The sequence below is a fragment of the Colossoma macropomum genome, unplaced genomic scaffold, assembly GCF_904425465.1.
Source record: "Colossoma macropomum unplaced genomic scaffold, Colossoma_macropomum, whole genome shotgun sequence".
Classification (NCBI taxonomy): domain Eukaryota; kingdom Metazoa; phylum Chordata; class Actinopteri; order Characiformes; family Serrasalmidae; genus Colossoma; species Colossoma macropomum.
Genome location: NW_023494787.1, coordinates 31,774,138 through 31,790,017, shown reverse-complemented (window position 1 = coordinate 31,790,017; position 15,880 = coordinate 31,774,138). Strand labels below are relative to the sequence as shown.

Sequence of the window (15,880 nt, the reverse complement as noted above, 5' to 3'; positions counted from 1 at the left end):
CTGGAAAAACATAAACCTAATCTGTTGTGTGCATTTGAAATTACAGCCACCAACAAAAGAAGATTTTATAATTTTTGACATTTTTGGTTTAGTCTGTTCTGTTTCTGTTTACCACCACTTAAAACAAGCTGCTTCCACCACTGACAACATGCAGTTTATCTACCCAATAGTACAGCCAACATTTGTTTACAAGCATTCTGATTTAGTCTATTGAATTGTCAGAGGGTCAGAGGGGTGTGTGCGTGCACATGCATGTGTGGTCATGTGGTGTTGCGTGCAGTTATGTGTGTGTCAGAATATTGTAACTCAGAGAATTTGTATTGTAATATTTGCATTTGCTTTGTTGACGTGCAGTTAGATGTGCGTGTGATCAATCATGACACTGTAATTGTATATGTGATTATGATGCGCGTGTGTGTGTGTAGTCTCATGTACGCAGTGCAGAGCTCGAGAACACTAAGCTGAGTGCGGAGCTGCAGATGCTGAAAGCTGTGGAGCTGAATAGAGAGGTCACCATTGCTCAGTATCAGGAGGAGATACATAGGCTCCGTACCGAGAGAAACACACACCCAGCAGATACAGTAAGCCACAGCAGACACACTCACACACAGGTTATAGATTAAAGCCAACAAGAGCAGTTAGTTCGCTTGGATATTTTGCCAAACTAACTGTGGTTTACTCCTACAATTACATTTATGTACCATACAGGGTCAATAAAAAGTAACTTATTTTTAACCTGTTCATGGTGTCAGTATTTCAATACTGAAATCACCATTTGGGTATTTGTTGCTTTTCATGACAGAAAGACTGAGATATTATACAAACCAAGCATCAGTGAAACACTGATTTTTTGTTTTGACAGTACTGTATAATGTGAGTTTTGCTCATATTTGCAAATAAGTATGTTAGGTAACACACAATGTGAGCGCATCAATGTGAAGACATTGCCAAGGATTCATTCTTAAGTACAGAGAAGGCTGAGATAGTGTGGCTTTATCCTTAAATAGGCAAGGCTGATATTAGCTAGGTCCAGAGACAGTGTTGTACTGGTCAGCAGTAGTTCTAGCTAATTAGCTCATCTGAGGCAGTCGCCATTATGTGTGTGAATTTACATATCTATTACAGTTGGAATGCACACCCCTAGACCATGTATGCAAACTAAGCTGTAATCCACTGTTTTTATGATGTCACAAAAACCAACACATTTACACATATCCATCTATTCAACCTACAACAGTCTAGCCCCGCCCACTTACGTAGAACCTATAAGCTTTCTTTTTCCAGTGCAGACTGCTTTCTGAATTAGACACAAAGCAGGACATCCAGTCAGAACAGTGGTCAGCAAAATTGTGTTGGAGCTATGTTGAAGAATCTAAAATAAATGCATACGTATTCATGGTGCTAACACAAAAACAGTTACTGATAGAAAAAACCTGATGAAGATTCATTTGCACATTTAGGTATAGGATATAGCGGCCAGATATTTATAAGATACTCAGACACTCAGTCAGCACTTGTGAACAGTCACCCTCAGAGTGCCCTGTCTGTGTGGGTCTGCAGAATCTGAAAGAACAGTTGCGTCAGGCAGAGGAGCAGCTTCAAGCAACTCGGCAACAGGCAGCCATGTTGGGTTCTGAACTACGTGATGCCTCCAGTGGACGTGACCGCACCATGGCCGAGCTTTACCACGCCCGGCAAGAGGCTGATGCCCTGCGGGCCAGCTTAGCAGAGGCTCAGGAGGAGTGCAGGAAGGCCCAGAGCCAGCTGGAAAAGCTGAAGAGCCAAACATCACAAGAAACAGTAAGCACACAGATGCTTATGGAACAGGCTCAGAGCAAACTGAGGTAGCAGGCATTATCAACACCGTGAACAGCCTCAACTCCATTGCCACACATTCTGAAGTTTATTTTTCGTAACCCTGTGTTACAGACTTTTGTGGGTGCCATAACCAAATATGTTCAGTACACAGTAAATTAAATCAAATTCTGTTTGTATATTTTATGGATTCACTGTATATCTTGTGCTGTAGTAGGCTGCAGTTTTACCAACCGAATTTAATTTTAAATATGACAGATACTATTATTGTGATTTGCAAAATAAAACATCACAGGGTCTGGTAAACTAAGTTGGTCATAAGATTCTGGGTGTAATTTTAAGACTATTGCACTGTGTAACTTTATGCCTAGCTGGGAACAGGCATATAGGCAAATTCTAGACTAATTTCTAGGCTATGCTAACCGCTTCAAACAAGCTAGTACTGGGGTGGGTTTCAAGTATGTGTGGAAAGGGAGGGAGGGGGTCATGAACCCCAAAATACACCTCTGGATATTTGTGGCTCAAAAAGGTTAAACTCTGTTCATGTGTGATGTCCTCCTGAACCTTCCCATCCTGACTTTTTGTTCTATTTTGGTTGAACATGTAAAGATATTTATCTGTCAGTGTGACTTAAGCAGACTCTATAATTTAACCAGTATGTAAGTTTCACTACTGGTGAAATTATTTCTGCTTTTTTATTTTGGGAGCCTAAGATATGTACACGTCCAGCAGTTTTGTTTATCAGCTGTCATTGTTACATGTATTTTCATATGAGCGCACCATTAAGACTAAACCTAGTTGTGCCTAGGTGTAACTTTAGATTGTGCAGTGGGCATTTCCTTTCTGAAAACTATTCCTAGCTATGGCTGACTTGGATGGCTAAGACCATCTTAGATAATACCTCTTGAGCTTAAAGATACTTTTTCGTAATGTTCACATCACATCAAGTATCACTACACAAGATCTCGAAGTTAAAAACATATTTAAAAGGTAGCTGATTCACGAATAAACACTGCTGTCATAAACGAATCATGTTTATTTAGCTTTATTTTTGAATATGACTCCATTTGAGCAACTGTCTTTATTTAAAGTGTGTTAACCAGGGCGGGGCTGCTGGGGGAGGGGGCGTGGTCACTGAGCTGGAGGCAGAGCTGCAAAAGGAGGTGGAGGAGCTGAAGCTGAGGCTGCAGATGGCTGCAGAGCACTATAAGGAGAAATACAGAGAGTGCCAGCGCCTGCGCAGACAAGTTACAAAACTCACCCAGCAGCAGGAGACACAGCAGGGGGTGAGTGAGGGAAGCGACATCGCCATCTAGTGACACAAAGAACTATGCAAAAGTCTTAGACCATCTGAGAAAATATGTAGAGCTGTTTTATCTGGTCTTCAAGCATTTACTTATTATATATTACAAAAAATACAAATTATTACAAAGGACATTATTATTTTATGGAAGCCCGTTATTTATACTTATCATCCAGTACCTGCTTCATCTAATCAATAAAATTGAATAAATCTGTGCTATGACTGGAGTTCACTCTGAAGTCAGAGTCAAAAAAACTTGTATTCTTCTAACTGTATTCATTAACCAAAATGATAATTTTAAAACCTTTTTACTGCATTTACTGTATTCATGTTTATAGCATTTATTCTGCAATAACGTAGAATAAATATTATCATTTGTAATTTTTAATTCAATTGTTATTATATATTTATTGTATTTATTAGGTATGTATTATATCTATTCTATACATATTTTAATTTATTCTAATTTTATTGAGTTTTTACTGGGAAAAACACAACTACTGTTTTTTACACAGCACTGTCTGCAAAACTCTGCGAAAATACAGTAAAGGTTGTTTATTCATTTGTTTGTTTTTTTGGAAAAGCATATGATATAAATATGTTTTTGTGTAGGAGTCCAACAAGAATGATGCATCTACAGAGACCACTCAGGAGCCCAACACACCAGATGTAGAGTCACCTGATACAGGTGTGGACATGCAAACATAGTGTGTAGAACAGAGTGTTGTGATTATAGTCTGTAGTGCTCATAGCATGTTGTCTCTTGTCTTACAGAGAAGAAACCTGAGATCCAGGAGTCTGAGGAAAAGGGAGAACGAGAAAGGGAGGAGAGAGAGGAAGAAAAAATGGAAGGGAACAAGGAAGAGGAACAAGAGGAAGGAGAGGAGTACAGCGTGTCAGTGGAAGCGGAGCTTGCTCGAATGGAAGAGAGATGGAGAGAGCAATGCACCATCAATGACAACCTGAAACTACTGCTGGCCAACGAAGAGCAGCGGTTTAAGGTACATCTGTCGCTTACACTCGTACACACAAACGGGCACAAAACATATTGAATAGATACTCAAACTGTCAAGTTCTTTTGGAAATCTCAAAATCTGGGACCACTTAGTGACTTGTGAATAGTGATCCATAATGACTGTGATATCTGAAAGTACAATTTAATAGACTTTTGATGTTTAGTGGTGTTTTCTTTACATATTTTTTTCTTTAGTTCAGTCTTTAGTTGTTGTGACTAGGTAAAACCATTATTTGCTCTTTAACAGGAGAAACTGGCATTTTAAATTCTTTATTTCTTACAGCATGAGTGCTCTTACAGATGTTTTTGTTGGTCTTCTAACACATCCACTACAGAAAACACACTCATGCCCATTACAATTACAGTTTGCTGAATTTAACTTGTATTGGGGAAAAATGAAGGATAAAATGTGTCCTGTGCAAAAGTTATGGCACATTTTGGATATAATGTTTGTTTTTTTTTTTTCAAAATGGGAAAATCAGCAAATAAATAGAAATTGCACAACAAAATTAGCAGACAATGCCATATTTATGTTTGTCAACTTATTTAAGTTTGTGTTAACTTATTGTCTACGAGAAAATCAACAGGTTAAGTTATGACACAGATCAACTAAACTAAAAATAATAAAATGGGAGCAAAAATGCAAACAAAAAAAGAAAGTGGTCATATTCTTGGCCAACTCCAATCGTGCACTCTCTGTGAGACCTTCCTCTCTCTCTCTCTCTCTCTCTCTCTCTCTCTCTCTCTCTCTCTCTCTCTCTCTCTCTCTCTCTCTCTCTCTCTCTCTGTCTGTGTGTGTGTGTGGGTGTGTGGGTGGGTGGGTGTGTGAGAGAGAGAGGGAGCACGAGAGAGAGAGAGAGCGAGAGAGAGAGAGTCGTAAAGCTTCGGGTTGGCTGAGTGGAGAAGAGACTAGGTCGTAAAGGGCTGCCCTTGTCTGAGTATTTAGACAAAGCTGGAGGCACCATCAAAGGCGAGAGAGTCCTTTATTTACAGCCTGTTTAAACACATACGCACACGCATGCACATTGTGCTTTATGAGTGTTTACTGGAAGGCAGGGTAAGAAACCTGGGTCTAACCATTTCATCAGCGTTCTTCACCCAAACACAAATACGCACAACCGTAACTCAGAAAGACAGAGAGATTAGTGCACAGTAAATTGAGGCTCGTAGCCTTTCTTTTCCTTTTTGGATTGAGAGGACTTGTATAAACCAAACCAGAAGGTCAGAATCACCTTGTACATCACTCTATGTCAGTTTCATCCGCAAACACATCTACAGACTCACACATGCATGCAAGCGAAATCAAGTACAGGCTTAATACTTTTAGATCATTCAGGGAGGATAATGCACCATTTGTGGTGTGGTAGTGATTTAATTTGCCTATTGAATAATTATGACCTCTCTGTTTTGTTAGTGACCTGTCACCTTCAAAGCACTGAATACATGTGTTTCAGTTTGAGTCAAAATCCAGAAAGGAAAATAAAGAAAACTACCTTTGATCATTTACGTTTTGTTGACTGAATGTAAGTTAAGACGTCCTCTATAGAGAACATATGTATGTTACTGTTTATTTAGTGAATTTAACATATTGGACCCATATTTGACCCAAAAACATAAGATGTGGCCCGTGCAAAAGTTGTGGCACATTTTATATTTTATGTTTTTTGTTTTTTTTTCCCCAGTATGTCAAACAGGAAATAAATGGAAAGTCTGCTTTAAAATTTGCAGAAAAATCCAATATTTTACTTATGTGAGACTTATTTACACATAGAAAATCATCAAAACGTGTCAATTGACCAGGGGGATTCAAACTTTAGCATACAGCTGTATATATTTGAAATGCAACCTTCACAATAAGCTGCGCATCAGTGATGCTTTGAAAATGATTGATCCATTTTACTTTTGTGCCTGCAAATGCACAATTCTTTTTTTTTTTGAATATACAAATAATGATTCCTGGTTGAATGATTAAAAGTAAATCTGAGCGATTTAATTGATTTTAAATTCATTTTTAGTAACATTTTCCAATTTAAATGACAAAATTCTCATTACCACAATACAGTAAGGTTTAAATAAAGGTTGGAATAAATGTTTTAAAGCTAATTTTTAAAACGTATATTTTACAAAATCTACTTTGCAGCATCTGTAATGAGAAACAGATATATGGACTCATTGCGGTGATATGAGTATTGTTTATCTGAATGATCAGCCACAAATCAGTGGTATATTAGGAAGAACTAGCACCAGTTACACATTATGTGTATGGATATGGGTATCATTTAAATTGTTTCAGTGTAGATAACTTGACGTCAGTCCTGAGTTCCTGTTTAAATTACTTAATTATTGGAAAGTGGGTGTGGCTTGAATGTGACTTGCTGGAAGTGGGCACTGACATTAATAATGCATGAATGTAATTTAGACAGTCAGTCCCCGGCCCAGATTTTGGAACAAGCATGCATGGCTTGTGGATGTTAAGAAGACAACAACACTTGAGTTTTTGATACTCGATAGTACTGAAGTAATTTGATCTGCACCATTAAAACATTCATCCCTAATTACGTTTGTAATGAGCTCCATGAACTTAAACCTAAGATCGAAATGTGTTTCAGCTCCTATGATTGCTGTAATGCGTAGACATTTGGTGTTGCTTTGCTTGCAAATACCTTCTTATTCCCTATTTGGAGGTAGTGAGTTATTGCTGTACATGACTAATAGGAATAACATGCAGGCTGTTGTCTAATGATATCTATGCATGAGCAACTTAACTACTGTTTTTTTTTTTCCTCTCCTTTTTCCAGCCACTACTGCTTGAGCAAGTATTTGTAAGCACATCTTTTCTATGACCACTGATAAAACAATTTGGTGTCATGATGTTTGATGTGTTTGTGCCGGTGTGTCTGTATAAATAGGCTCAGCTGTCTGAGAAGGACAGAGAAGTGTCATCGCTGAGGGAGAGTCTAGCTTATGTGACCAGAGAGAAGGAAAGGCTGGAGGAGGTAAAACCATTCATAAAACTGTTATAACACTTGTCATCATGCTACTAGTACCAGAATGCATTCAAGCCATAAAACGCCTTTGACTCTGTCCTGTAAGATCCACCTTATTTCCTGCTTTTATCCTCAAAGGTATTCTTAGGTTATGAGATTGGCCATTTGTAATTCTGTTAGCTATATTCACTGCGATCCAAAAGGCTAACATGAGAGTCTGTGGCTAGAAATGATGAAAGTTAATGAGGATCTTTTATATCATAAGTACTTTCATTAGACTCTGCAATTAAGACATTCAAGTCAGGCTGAGTGTGAATGTGCTAGCGTAGCCAGTAGAGACTAAATGCCACAGCCAGCTTCCTGATTACCCATCAGCACTTGTGTTAAATGTTAAACGTGGGAATAACTCCTCTAATCATGACCCACGGTTCTCAGGTCAGAGAGGGGAGCGGGAGAAAGAGCAAAAGAGAGCTAGAGCACACTGCACCAGAGCTATTTAAAGACAGGGAATGTTTTATCTGTATAAATATAATCAGTTTCCCTCACAATGACTAAGTGTTAGCTTCCTTTGTTTACACTTCTGTGGTAACTTTTTCGAGTGTTTGGTATGCACAGGTTACAGCCCATGATGACTCGTAGGTTTTAATGATATATTAATAGCTTTTTTTGTTTTGTTTTTGCTTTTAAAAGTCAATGATGTTTTCTGCAGGGAACATTTTCAGAATGTCTCTAACATTGTTGCCAACTGTCAGTCAACAGGTTCTCTCTGAACCATTTCACATTTCAAAATAAGGCTAAGTTTTTGGAATTTTCTTGGTCAGTGGTTTTCAGACTGATATTCTGTGGTGCCTTATTATATTAAATGGGCCTAATTGATGACTACAGTTAGATGTAATTCAAGGTTCTTTCAATATGTAATCTGATTCTATACTAATTAATAATTTTAAAAGTTGTTTTATATGTTTCTTCCTTTTAAAAAATATTGCTCTTTCTCACTCAATAGCTAATCATTGAAGTGTCCTTTAGAATAAAACTATTTGATAACTCCTGCTCTAGGTGTTCTAGCCAAGAATGCGAACTCTTGCTTCTCACGCATAACCATGGCGACTGCTGTAAATAGTCTTGTTTACGAAGCAAATATTACCTTGCAAACACATCTTACTCAGCAGTAGCTTAGCTGATATTTATCTCTCTCAGGAGCTGCGGTCATGTGCAGGCAGAGAGGAAGGAGCTGCAGACCAGAGGTCAGAGGTCAGGGAGCCTGTGGTGTTGCGGTATCCTCTGCCGTATCCTCAGGACCCACCCCCACTTCCACTGGTGCCCCAGCAACCTGCAGAGCTGCAGTATGGAAACCCTTACTCTGAACAGCAGACACGTGGTGAGTGCAGCTGCCAAACAGAAAGGGGCAGAGCGAGAGAGACAGTCAGTTTTGCTGCAGTGGAGGAGTTTTAAACAAGTGCTTTAAATACAGTAGTAAATTAGTATTTCAGACAGGTAATTAATGATGTAGTTATTTTGCTTCAGAAGAACAGAATGTTTAGATTATGCTGGCCTACTGTGCTAAAATGTCTGCATTTTATTATTTTATTGCATTTGTAACCCTTTACAGATAAGTAGTACATTTTCTGTAACCAATCCAAGTAGATTTAGTCCCAATTTCTGCAGTTTAGAAATATTTATGTATTGGCAGATATGTGCATGAAGGGTATTGGATATCGGCCTAGGCCAACGATTACTATACCGGTGCATCACTAGTGTAATTTTGAGTTTTCTCTGTTCTGCTGATTGGACAGTAGTCATATTACTTTTATGGGGGATGCATAAATAGCCTGTAAAAATTGATCTGCCAGAGTTGTAGGTGCTATAGACAGATGCCAAATCTTTGCCAAAACATTGCTGAAGTCCAACGTGTTTGTCTGGTCCAACTTTACTGTAGTAAACAGTGAATCATCACTGTCGGATTTGGCATCTCCAGAAAAAGTAATGAGAAGGAAAAAACTTTAACATTCGATGTAAGTTAATGTAACAGCAATTTAATCTAATCATTTTCAACCATTTCTTTTATTCTGTTTGCCATGACATTTTGATACTGTGTACTGTAACTGGCAGCTGGCCTTTTCAAATTAAGTAAAAACATAAAAAATGGAAATACAAGGATTTGATCTGCAACAAAATGAGTGTACCGCTTGCAACCAATGTACATACAAATGACAATCTCATCTTTCAAGTTCTGTTTTGGATTACTGTAATGTACATATGTGTTTCCTCCCCACAGATGGTGCAGATGGGGCGTTGTCCCCTGAGCAGACATGCCGCCCCCCTCCAGTGGCTCCACCTCCATGGGCAGGACCTGTAGTCTGCAGTCAGCCATCACGGAGCCTCAGCCCTCCTGATGGTCTGGAGAATCCTGCTGAGGAACGGCCTAGTGTGAGAATACTGTTTTACTACTTCTAACTAGTAGACCTGACAGTTACCATTACAGATTTTTATTTATTACTGTATTCATGGTTTTAGCTGCCACACAGCTATAGTCTGTTATCACTGTAACTATAGTCAGTTTGTTTCTTTGGTCCTCCTTTCTTCTGTCATGTTTCTCTTCCCATACCGCTTTCTTTCTCCTTCCTCTTCTCTCTCCCACACGCTAGACACTTCAGGTCAGGGGGGCAGTGCAAGGGTGGGCAATTTGCATAAAAGCACAATTAAGGCTTTTCTTCTCCGGCTCATTAGTGGATTGGAGTGACGAGGGCGGAGGCTTATTAGCGGGCGAGGCTGACGAGGGCTGTGCTAATTGGCTGCGGGTGTCGGCCTGTGCTCTGCACAGGCGCTGCACTGTAGTGACCCACTTCTCTTCCGCTCTCGTTTGCTGCATTAAAAGCCCATTAACCTTTGCAGGGAGCCGGCTGTGTGCAGACAGCCGTGGCTTTTAGTAGAAAGAGTGGTGTGTGTGTGTGTGTGTGTGCGTGTGTCTGTGTGTTTGTAAGAGATCAGTGCTTTTTAGGAGATTTGTGCTCGGTGTTTGTGTTTTTGCAAGTCTCAGAAAGGAAGTGGCAGTTGGATGTTTCTAAAGAGAGTTAAACTGTTCAGTACAGGGTTCAGTCAGGAAGTGGATTATGTGTGTTAATATGGGCTGTTGTCTCTTCATAGGGAGGTGATGGTGAAGCCCCTGCAGTTTGTGATCATCAAAGTCCAGAATCCAACGAGAACCGCACCAGTTTCTGCTTTGACACTAGGTAACACACATGCGCTCTAACTACTTATGCGGCTAGACTGTAAAAAGTGGAACAGGACACAAGATGTACGAGATGTAAAATAACTTTTTTTACTTTTACTTGTTTCATTTAAAATATTTGTTTGAGCTGAATAAAACAAGTTAAATTGCCTGTCAAAGGCACAGTATATGATTCTGGAGAATGACTGATATTTGAACTCATGGGGCTAGCAAACTTGTTTTTTTAAGTCTTCGTGGCATTAAAACCCTTTGCAAACTTTTAACAGACAAATACCCTGACATAACGTAACTAGGTTGTGGGTTAGCAAACTGTAGCTACAATTGCTGCTGTAAAGCAAACCGGTTGCTATCACAAATGGGACAAAACAATATTGTCCTACTGGTTCTATGAAACAGCAAAAATAAGTTAATGCAAACCACCTGTCAAGGAGCAACTTCTTCATCTCCTTTTATGCCTTTCAACTCTCGATGAAGCTGAAGTTAGCTTCTTTTTCGCCATCTTCTTGTTTGAATTTTCCCGTTCCATCTTAAATGGTGCAGCAGTTACATTCAGGCGTCTGAGGTGCCAGAATGGAACTGCTGCATGATTTAAGGTAGAATGAGAAAATGTGAATGGGAAGCCAACTTTAACCTTGTCAACTTTTGGAGGTCTCTCCAGCGTTGCAACGCTTCACCAATGTTAACAGGGCTCTTTGCCCTTTTCTCATCTAAGAACTTCTTTCTCAGTCTTTGTTCTTCATATTTTCTCCTCTTTGGCTGTTTCTTGGTCATCTAACCTTCTTGACACTGTTCGGCACACAGCCCCTCCCCTTCCCCCCTGCCCTGTGCATGAACACAAACGCCCCCTGTTGCTGATTGGCTGGAACAGTGTTGTGTTTCTCTTCCAAGCCTTTTTGTTTGTTTCCCTTTTACAGAGCCAGGGCTGGGTACCAAAATCATTTTTTTTTTCCAGCGCGCACACAGAATAGCTAGCAGACCATGAGGAGATATGAACTGAATTTGGCCAAAAGTGTATTGGATTGAAATTGTATTATATATTACGTTTTTCTTTTAAGGTTGAACTGACAAACACTTTTTACACTGTACTTGACTGAAGCACTGAGTAAGGATGGGCCAAAGTAATCTACTAGGCTTCTTGGCAACACCCCAAAGAAGTTATGCTGTGCTCTACTTGGCTTGGACGTGGGAATTCGGAACTTGGAATTGCATCATTTTTGACCTCCATGTGTTCGAGCTACAAAGTGGGGGAAAACATGAAATGAAAACAAATATTGTTGGCAGCGAGCTAGCCAGCAAATGTTAGTAGGCAAAAATTATAAGTTCAAGAAATATTCACAGTAAGCAATGTCACACTAATTATTTTTTCAGACATCTGATCAGATGGAACAGAGAAGAGTGAGCCAGTAGTGCTACATTTAAAAAAAATTATCAGAAACTGTGAATACAGTAATTTTTATTCAATATTTGGCATACTGTGTTGCACTAAATCCAGTTAAACGGAACCAATTTTGCTCTCTTTGTAGTGAAAGATGCATTTGGTCAGTGCTCTACAAGTGCTGAAGATGAAGATGTGACATAACTTATCACGATAACAATGTATATTGTCATATTGCCCAGCCCTAAATGTTAGAGATGTTAGTGATAACTTCATGGTGTATTTACCTTCTCAAAACAGGAAACTATAAATAATGTTATAATTTAACCAACTACTATCTCATTTGAATGTATGGAAGTAGGTCTTTATTACTATTGACTGTGTGAGCAGCCATGTTGATTTGATGCCATAGACTGAGCTCGGAGTTGAGAACACCATCCCAACTTTTCAAGTAGGAATTCCCAGTTGAAGGGCTTTTTCTTTGGTTTTCTTTCTTTCTTATTCGAAGGTAGGAAAATCCAGGTTACAAGCTTCAGTCAAACCAAGCATTATTTCCTACCTTACCATTTGACTTAAATAAAGCACAAAAACACATATTTACAGCTTGCTGTGCATGTGCAACTGTGCATGTGCAGGGAGGGCTTTTCCTGCTTGCAGCTTAAACAGCAAGCCTTTTGGCTCTTTTTGTTGAAGGGTGGGACTTTCCCCGTAAACAGACACCATGTCGAGCTTTTCCATTCATTGTCCAACTAGTGAATTGTCTACTCCTTTGTAAATGTCTCTCCTGACAGGCAGACTGACCTATCACAGACCACTGTATTTGCATTTGTTGGAGCAGCGATTTTCCAGATGGAGCTACAACAACAACAGCTCGGCAAACATGCAAAGATGTCTTGTACACGTACTAACGGCTTCAAACTGAAATCTTAGCTAATTTTTACTTCTCTTTTATCTAGTTTCCAGTGGTAAATGAACTTCACAAACTTTTTCCAGCAATTATATTTGTCTCTGAACAGCTCAGCATTGTCTAGGTTTGCACAGTAGTCAGCCACTTGCTGCTGAAAACTAGCTAGAATTTAGATTTATTTATTTTCTATGTAGGTTGTTCACATTAATTGTTTTGTCCACATGAAGCCTAGCTTTGTTTTTTACGAAATTTATGCTGTGAATAAATTTCATGTACATGTCAGAATGTTTGTTTTAATCTTAATCAATTACTATTTTGTTTTTGTTTGTTTTTGTTACTCAACCACAAAATTACTTGAAGATTACTAATACTGTGTAACACTCTGCTTCTCTCTCACTTTCAGGACTGATGTTCATAAGCGCTGTCCTCTCTGTGAAGTGATCTTCCCGCCGCACTTTGAGCAGCGCAGTTTCGAGCGCCACGTCGAGTCTCACTGGAAGGAGTGCCCCGTCTGCAGTGAGCAGTTCCCTCTGGACTGCCAGCAGCACCTCTACGAGAAACACGTTCTCACGCACTTTGATGGCAACGTGCTCAACTTTGACAACTTCGATTAGAAAGCTGCAAGTGGGTGAGGCACAGTGTCCTGCTTTTTAGCATAATAAAATTTCACAGAGAAGAGGGGGAGTTTAAATGTTTTCTTTGGCACTTTTTGACGATGTCACTTGGCTGTGTGCTAATGGTCGCATGTTTTATGACACTATTAGGATTCACCAATCAGAATGTTTTATTTGCACATAGATACTCATATAAGGGCACAGAGGAAAAAACAGGTTTTGTCAGCCAACTCCAGGTGTAAAGCTTAGCCCTTTCCCAGATTTTTGTTTGTTTAAAGTTTATGCATTTAGAAAGCATTTTAAAGCTGCTATAAGATTGGTTGCACTGTAAAATGAGAGCTGATGGCTTTACATTCTGTACAAATATAGAATCTATGAAGAGAGGTCTGTTGCTACTTACTATTTGCCACTCAGTGGATGTTTTCTTTGTTTGTTTTTTTGATTTTATATGATGATTGGGAGCACAGGTAATGTTTTAAAAAAACATTGTGAATATTTAATTCTGTTATCTTTTCTCTTTTTTTTCATCTTAAAAGGTGGACAGAAATTAAACGATATAAAAAATCCCTTTCATAAAGTATATGCAGTTAAAAATGTCTAATTTTTTATCTAGAGTGCATTAGACCTCTGTGGACCAGTTTGGTTTTATCATACTTGCTCTGGCCAATAAAATATACATATTATAAATAAAGATTGAGTTTGTTCAGCTTGAAATGTAGAAGGTGCTTCAGAATGCTAAACTGACTGTATAATTAAACATTGAACTAGAACCAGATAAAAGATCACAGATCTGTGCAAGTATGCCAGTGAATTTTAAATGTTTTAGATGGTTTTATCCTGGCAGGTGTTGTGTTAAATCTATATTAAACAAAAACTGGTGCTTTGATTTCTGTAAGAACAACCTAGCACTGTTTCAGCTTGAACAGTAGCCAGAGTTGTGATTTGGCACTTTGTCTGTCAAATGCGTTATACTGTGTTCATACTTCTTCATTCTGTTCATTATACTGAAGTCACTATCAGGGATTTGCAATCTATTTTTCTAAAATGAATCATACAGTAGTATATTCTGTCTGATTTATACAGTATATTATATCTGATTCATGCAGTAGTATATTCTGTCTGAATCATACAGTAGTATATTTTGTCTGATTCATGCAGTAGTATATTCTGTCTGAATCATACAGTAGTATATTCTGATTCATACAGTAGTATATTCTGATTCATACAGTAGTATATTCTGTCTGATTCAGTTGTATATTCTGTCTGAATCATACAGTGGTATATTCTGTCTGATTCATACAGTGTATTCAATCAGATTCATGTAATATATACTGCCTGACTCTGTTCTTAAAGACTACACCTTTTACCTGCAGCAAGTTGCCAAATTAACAAAACTTTCTTAATGTTGTAATATTACTTTGAATCATTTCTGCCATTGAGCTTTGCATTTTGAGATTTAAGACTTTCTAAAGTTGATAATCCCTGATTGTGGCTTTAAATATCACTCTTCCAAATCCATATAACCAACTTAATGTAATGTTTGCCTCTGAAAATATAACTAGAAATTGGTTGCTCTGTGTATGTGTAACAAGCTTGCATTTACTAATAAAGAATGCTACAGGTTCAGTGAAGTGTAATTAACTGCGCTGCAGATTAACACATTGGTCTACTTTTCCTCTTTATTTTGTTTTTTTTTTTTGTACCTTTTTAAAATGTCATAAGCAGCTTTTAAAACAACTGACCAGTCACACATACTCATATTCACATGATACAAATCTTGCCACACATACAAATAGCTTTTGCTACACAAAGTTCCACAAAACATACTATGAAAATATATTTTTAAAACCACTTTACAAAGACAGTACAATACATTCACTATACAGCATATCAAACTGCCTCCCATGTTGTAACAAATGCATGTCAGTCACTTTTTAATCCAAATGTACAACAATTTTACAGTAAGTCACATTGAACCCATTGATTGCAGTTGTATTGTTGGACATATTGAAATGTGTGTGTGTGACCAAACTACTCTGGAAAAGGAGCAGGTTCTAAATGTGGAAAAGGACTGTATGCTCATAAAAAGACATACTCGCACATAGACAAACGTGACAAGACTTACACATCTTGGGGGCATTTCACAAAGCAGGATTTCTCAGTTAGCCTGATAAGCTTGAGGAATGTCCAGTAGCTCTTTTCCTGTTAAACAGGCTTGACTTTGGGCTAAAGATATCTGGCTAAACTGAGAAATCCTGAACACCTGCTCAAGTATTTAAACTTACAGAGCAGTTAGTCTATTGTACTATGTAACACACACTCATCTTGGTGTGTTCTATAACACTTAAAAAAAAAAATTGGCTGTTCATTATATGATCCTCCTTAATGCAATCAAGCTTTATAGTACCAATTTACGATTGATGAAATGTGTTTGTGGTAACCAAATTTTTTTTAGTTTGCAAAATACTAAACTTCAAATACTGTTTAAAAATCAGATGCACTTACAAGCAACTAGCTTATTGTGACTGTTATTGACCACTCATAATACAGAAAAAAATTTGACCAGCAAATAACAGCAGCAGAACAAGGCCATTTTCGTTTTACAAACTGGGGCCAACTAGTGGAGTATCCTTTT

At 38.3% G+C, this 15,880-nt stretch overlaps 1 protein-coding gene across 2 annotated transcripts in view; it reads left to right on the top strand.

Annotated features, from left to right (window-relative positions):
- tax1bp1a (Tax1 (human T-cell leukemia virus type I) binding protein 1a) overlaps window positions 1–14,311 on the top strand; it is a 37,219-nt gene extending 22,908 nt beyond the window's left edge. For both annotated transcript variants that reach the window (XM_036566949.1, XM_036566950.1), the window contains 10 exons: window positions 426–581; window positions 1,561–1,800; window positions 2,907–3,101; window positions 3,731–3,806; window positions 3,893–4,119; window positions 7,043–7,129; window positions 8,318–8,498; window positions 9,396–9,547; window positions 10,265–10,350; window positions 13,035–14,311. In XM_036566949.1, coding sequence (XP_036422842.1) covers window positions 426–581; window positions 1,561–1,800; window positions 2,907–3,101; window positions 3,731–3,806; window positions 3,893–4,119; window positions 7,043–7,129; window positions 8,318–8,498; window positions 9,396–9,547; window positions 10,265–10,350; window positions 13,035–13,245 — 1,611 coding nt within the window. In that variant the 3' untranslated portion in view covers window positions 13,246–14,311. The remainder of the gene's footprint in view (window positions 1–425; window positions 582–1,560; window positions 1,801–2,906; window positions 3,102–3,730; window positions 3,807–3,892; window positions 4,120–7,042; window positions 7,130–8,317; window positions 8,499–9,395; window positions 9,548–10,264; window positions 10,351–13,034) is intronic.
- Window positions 14,312–15,880: the final 1,569 nt, after the last annotated feature.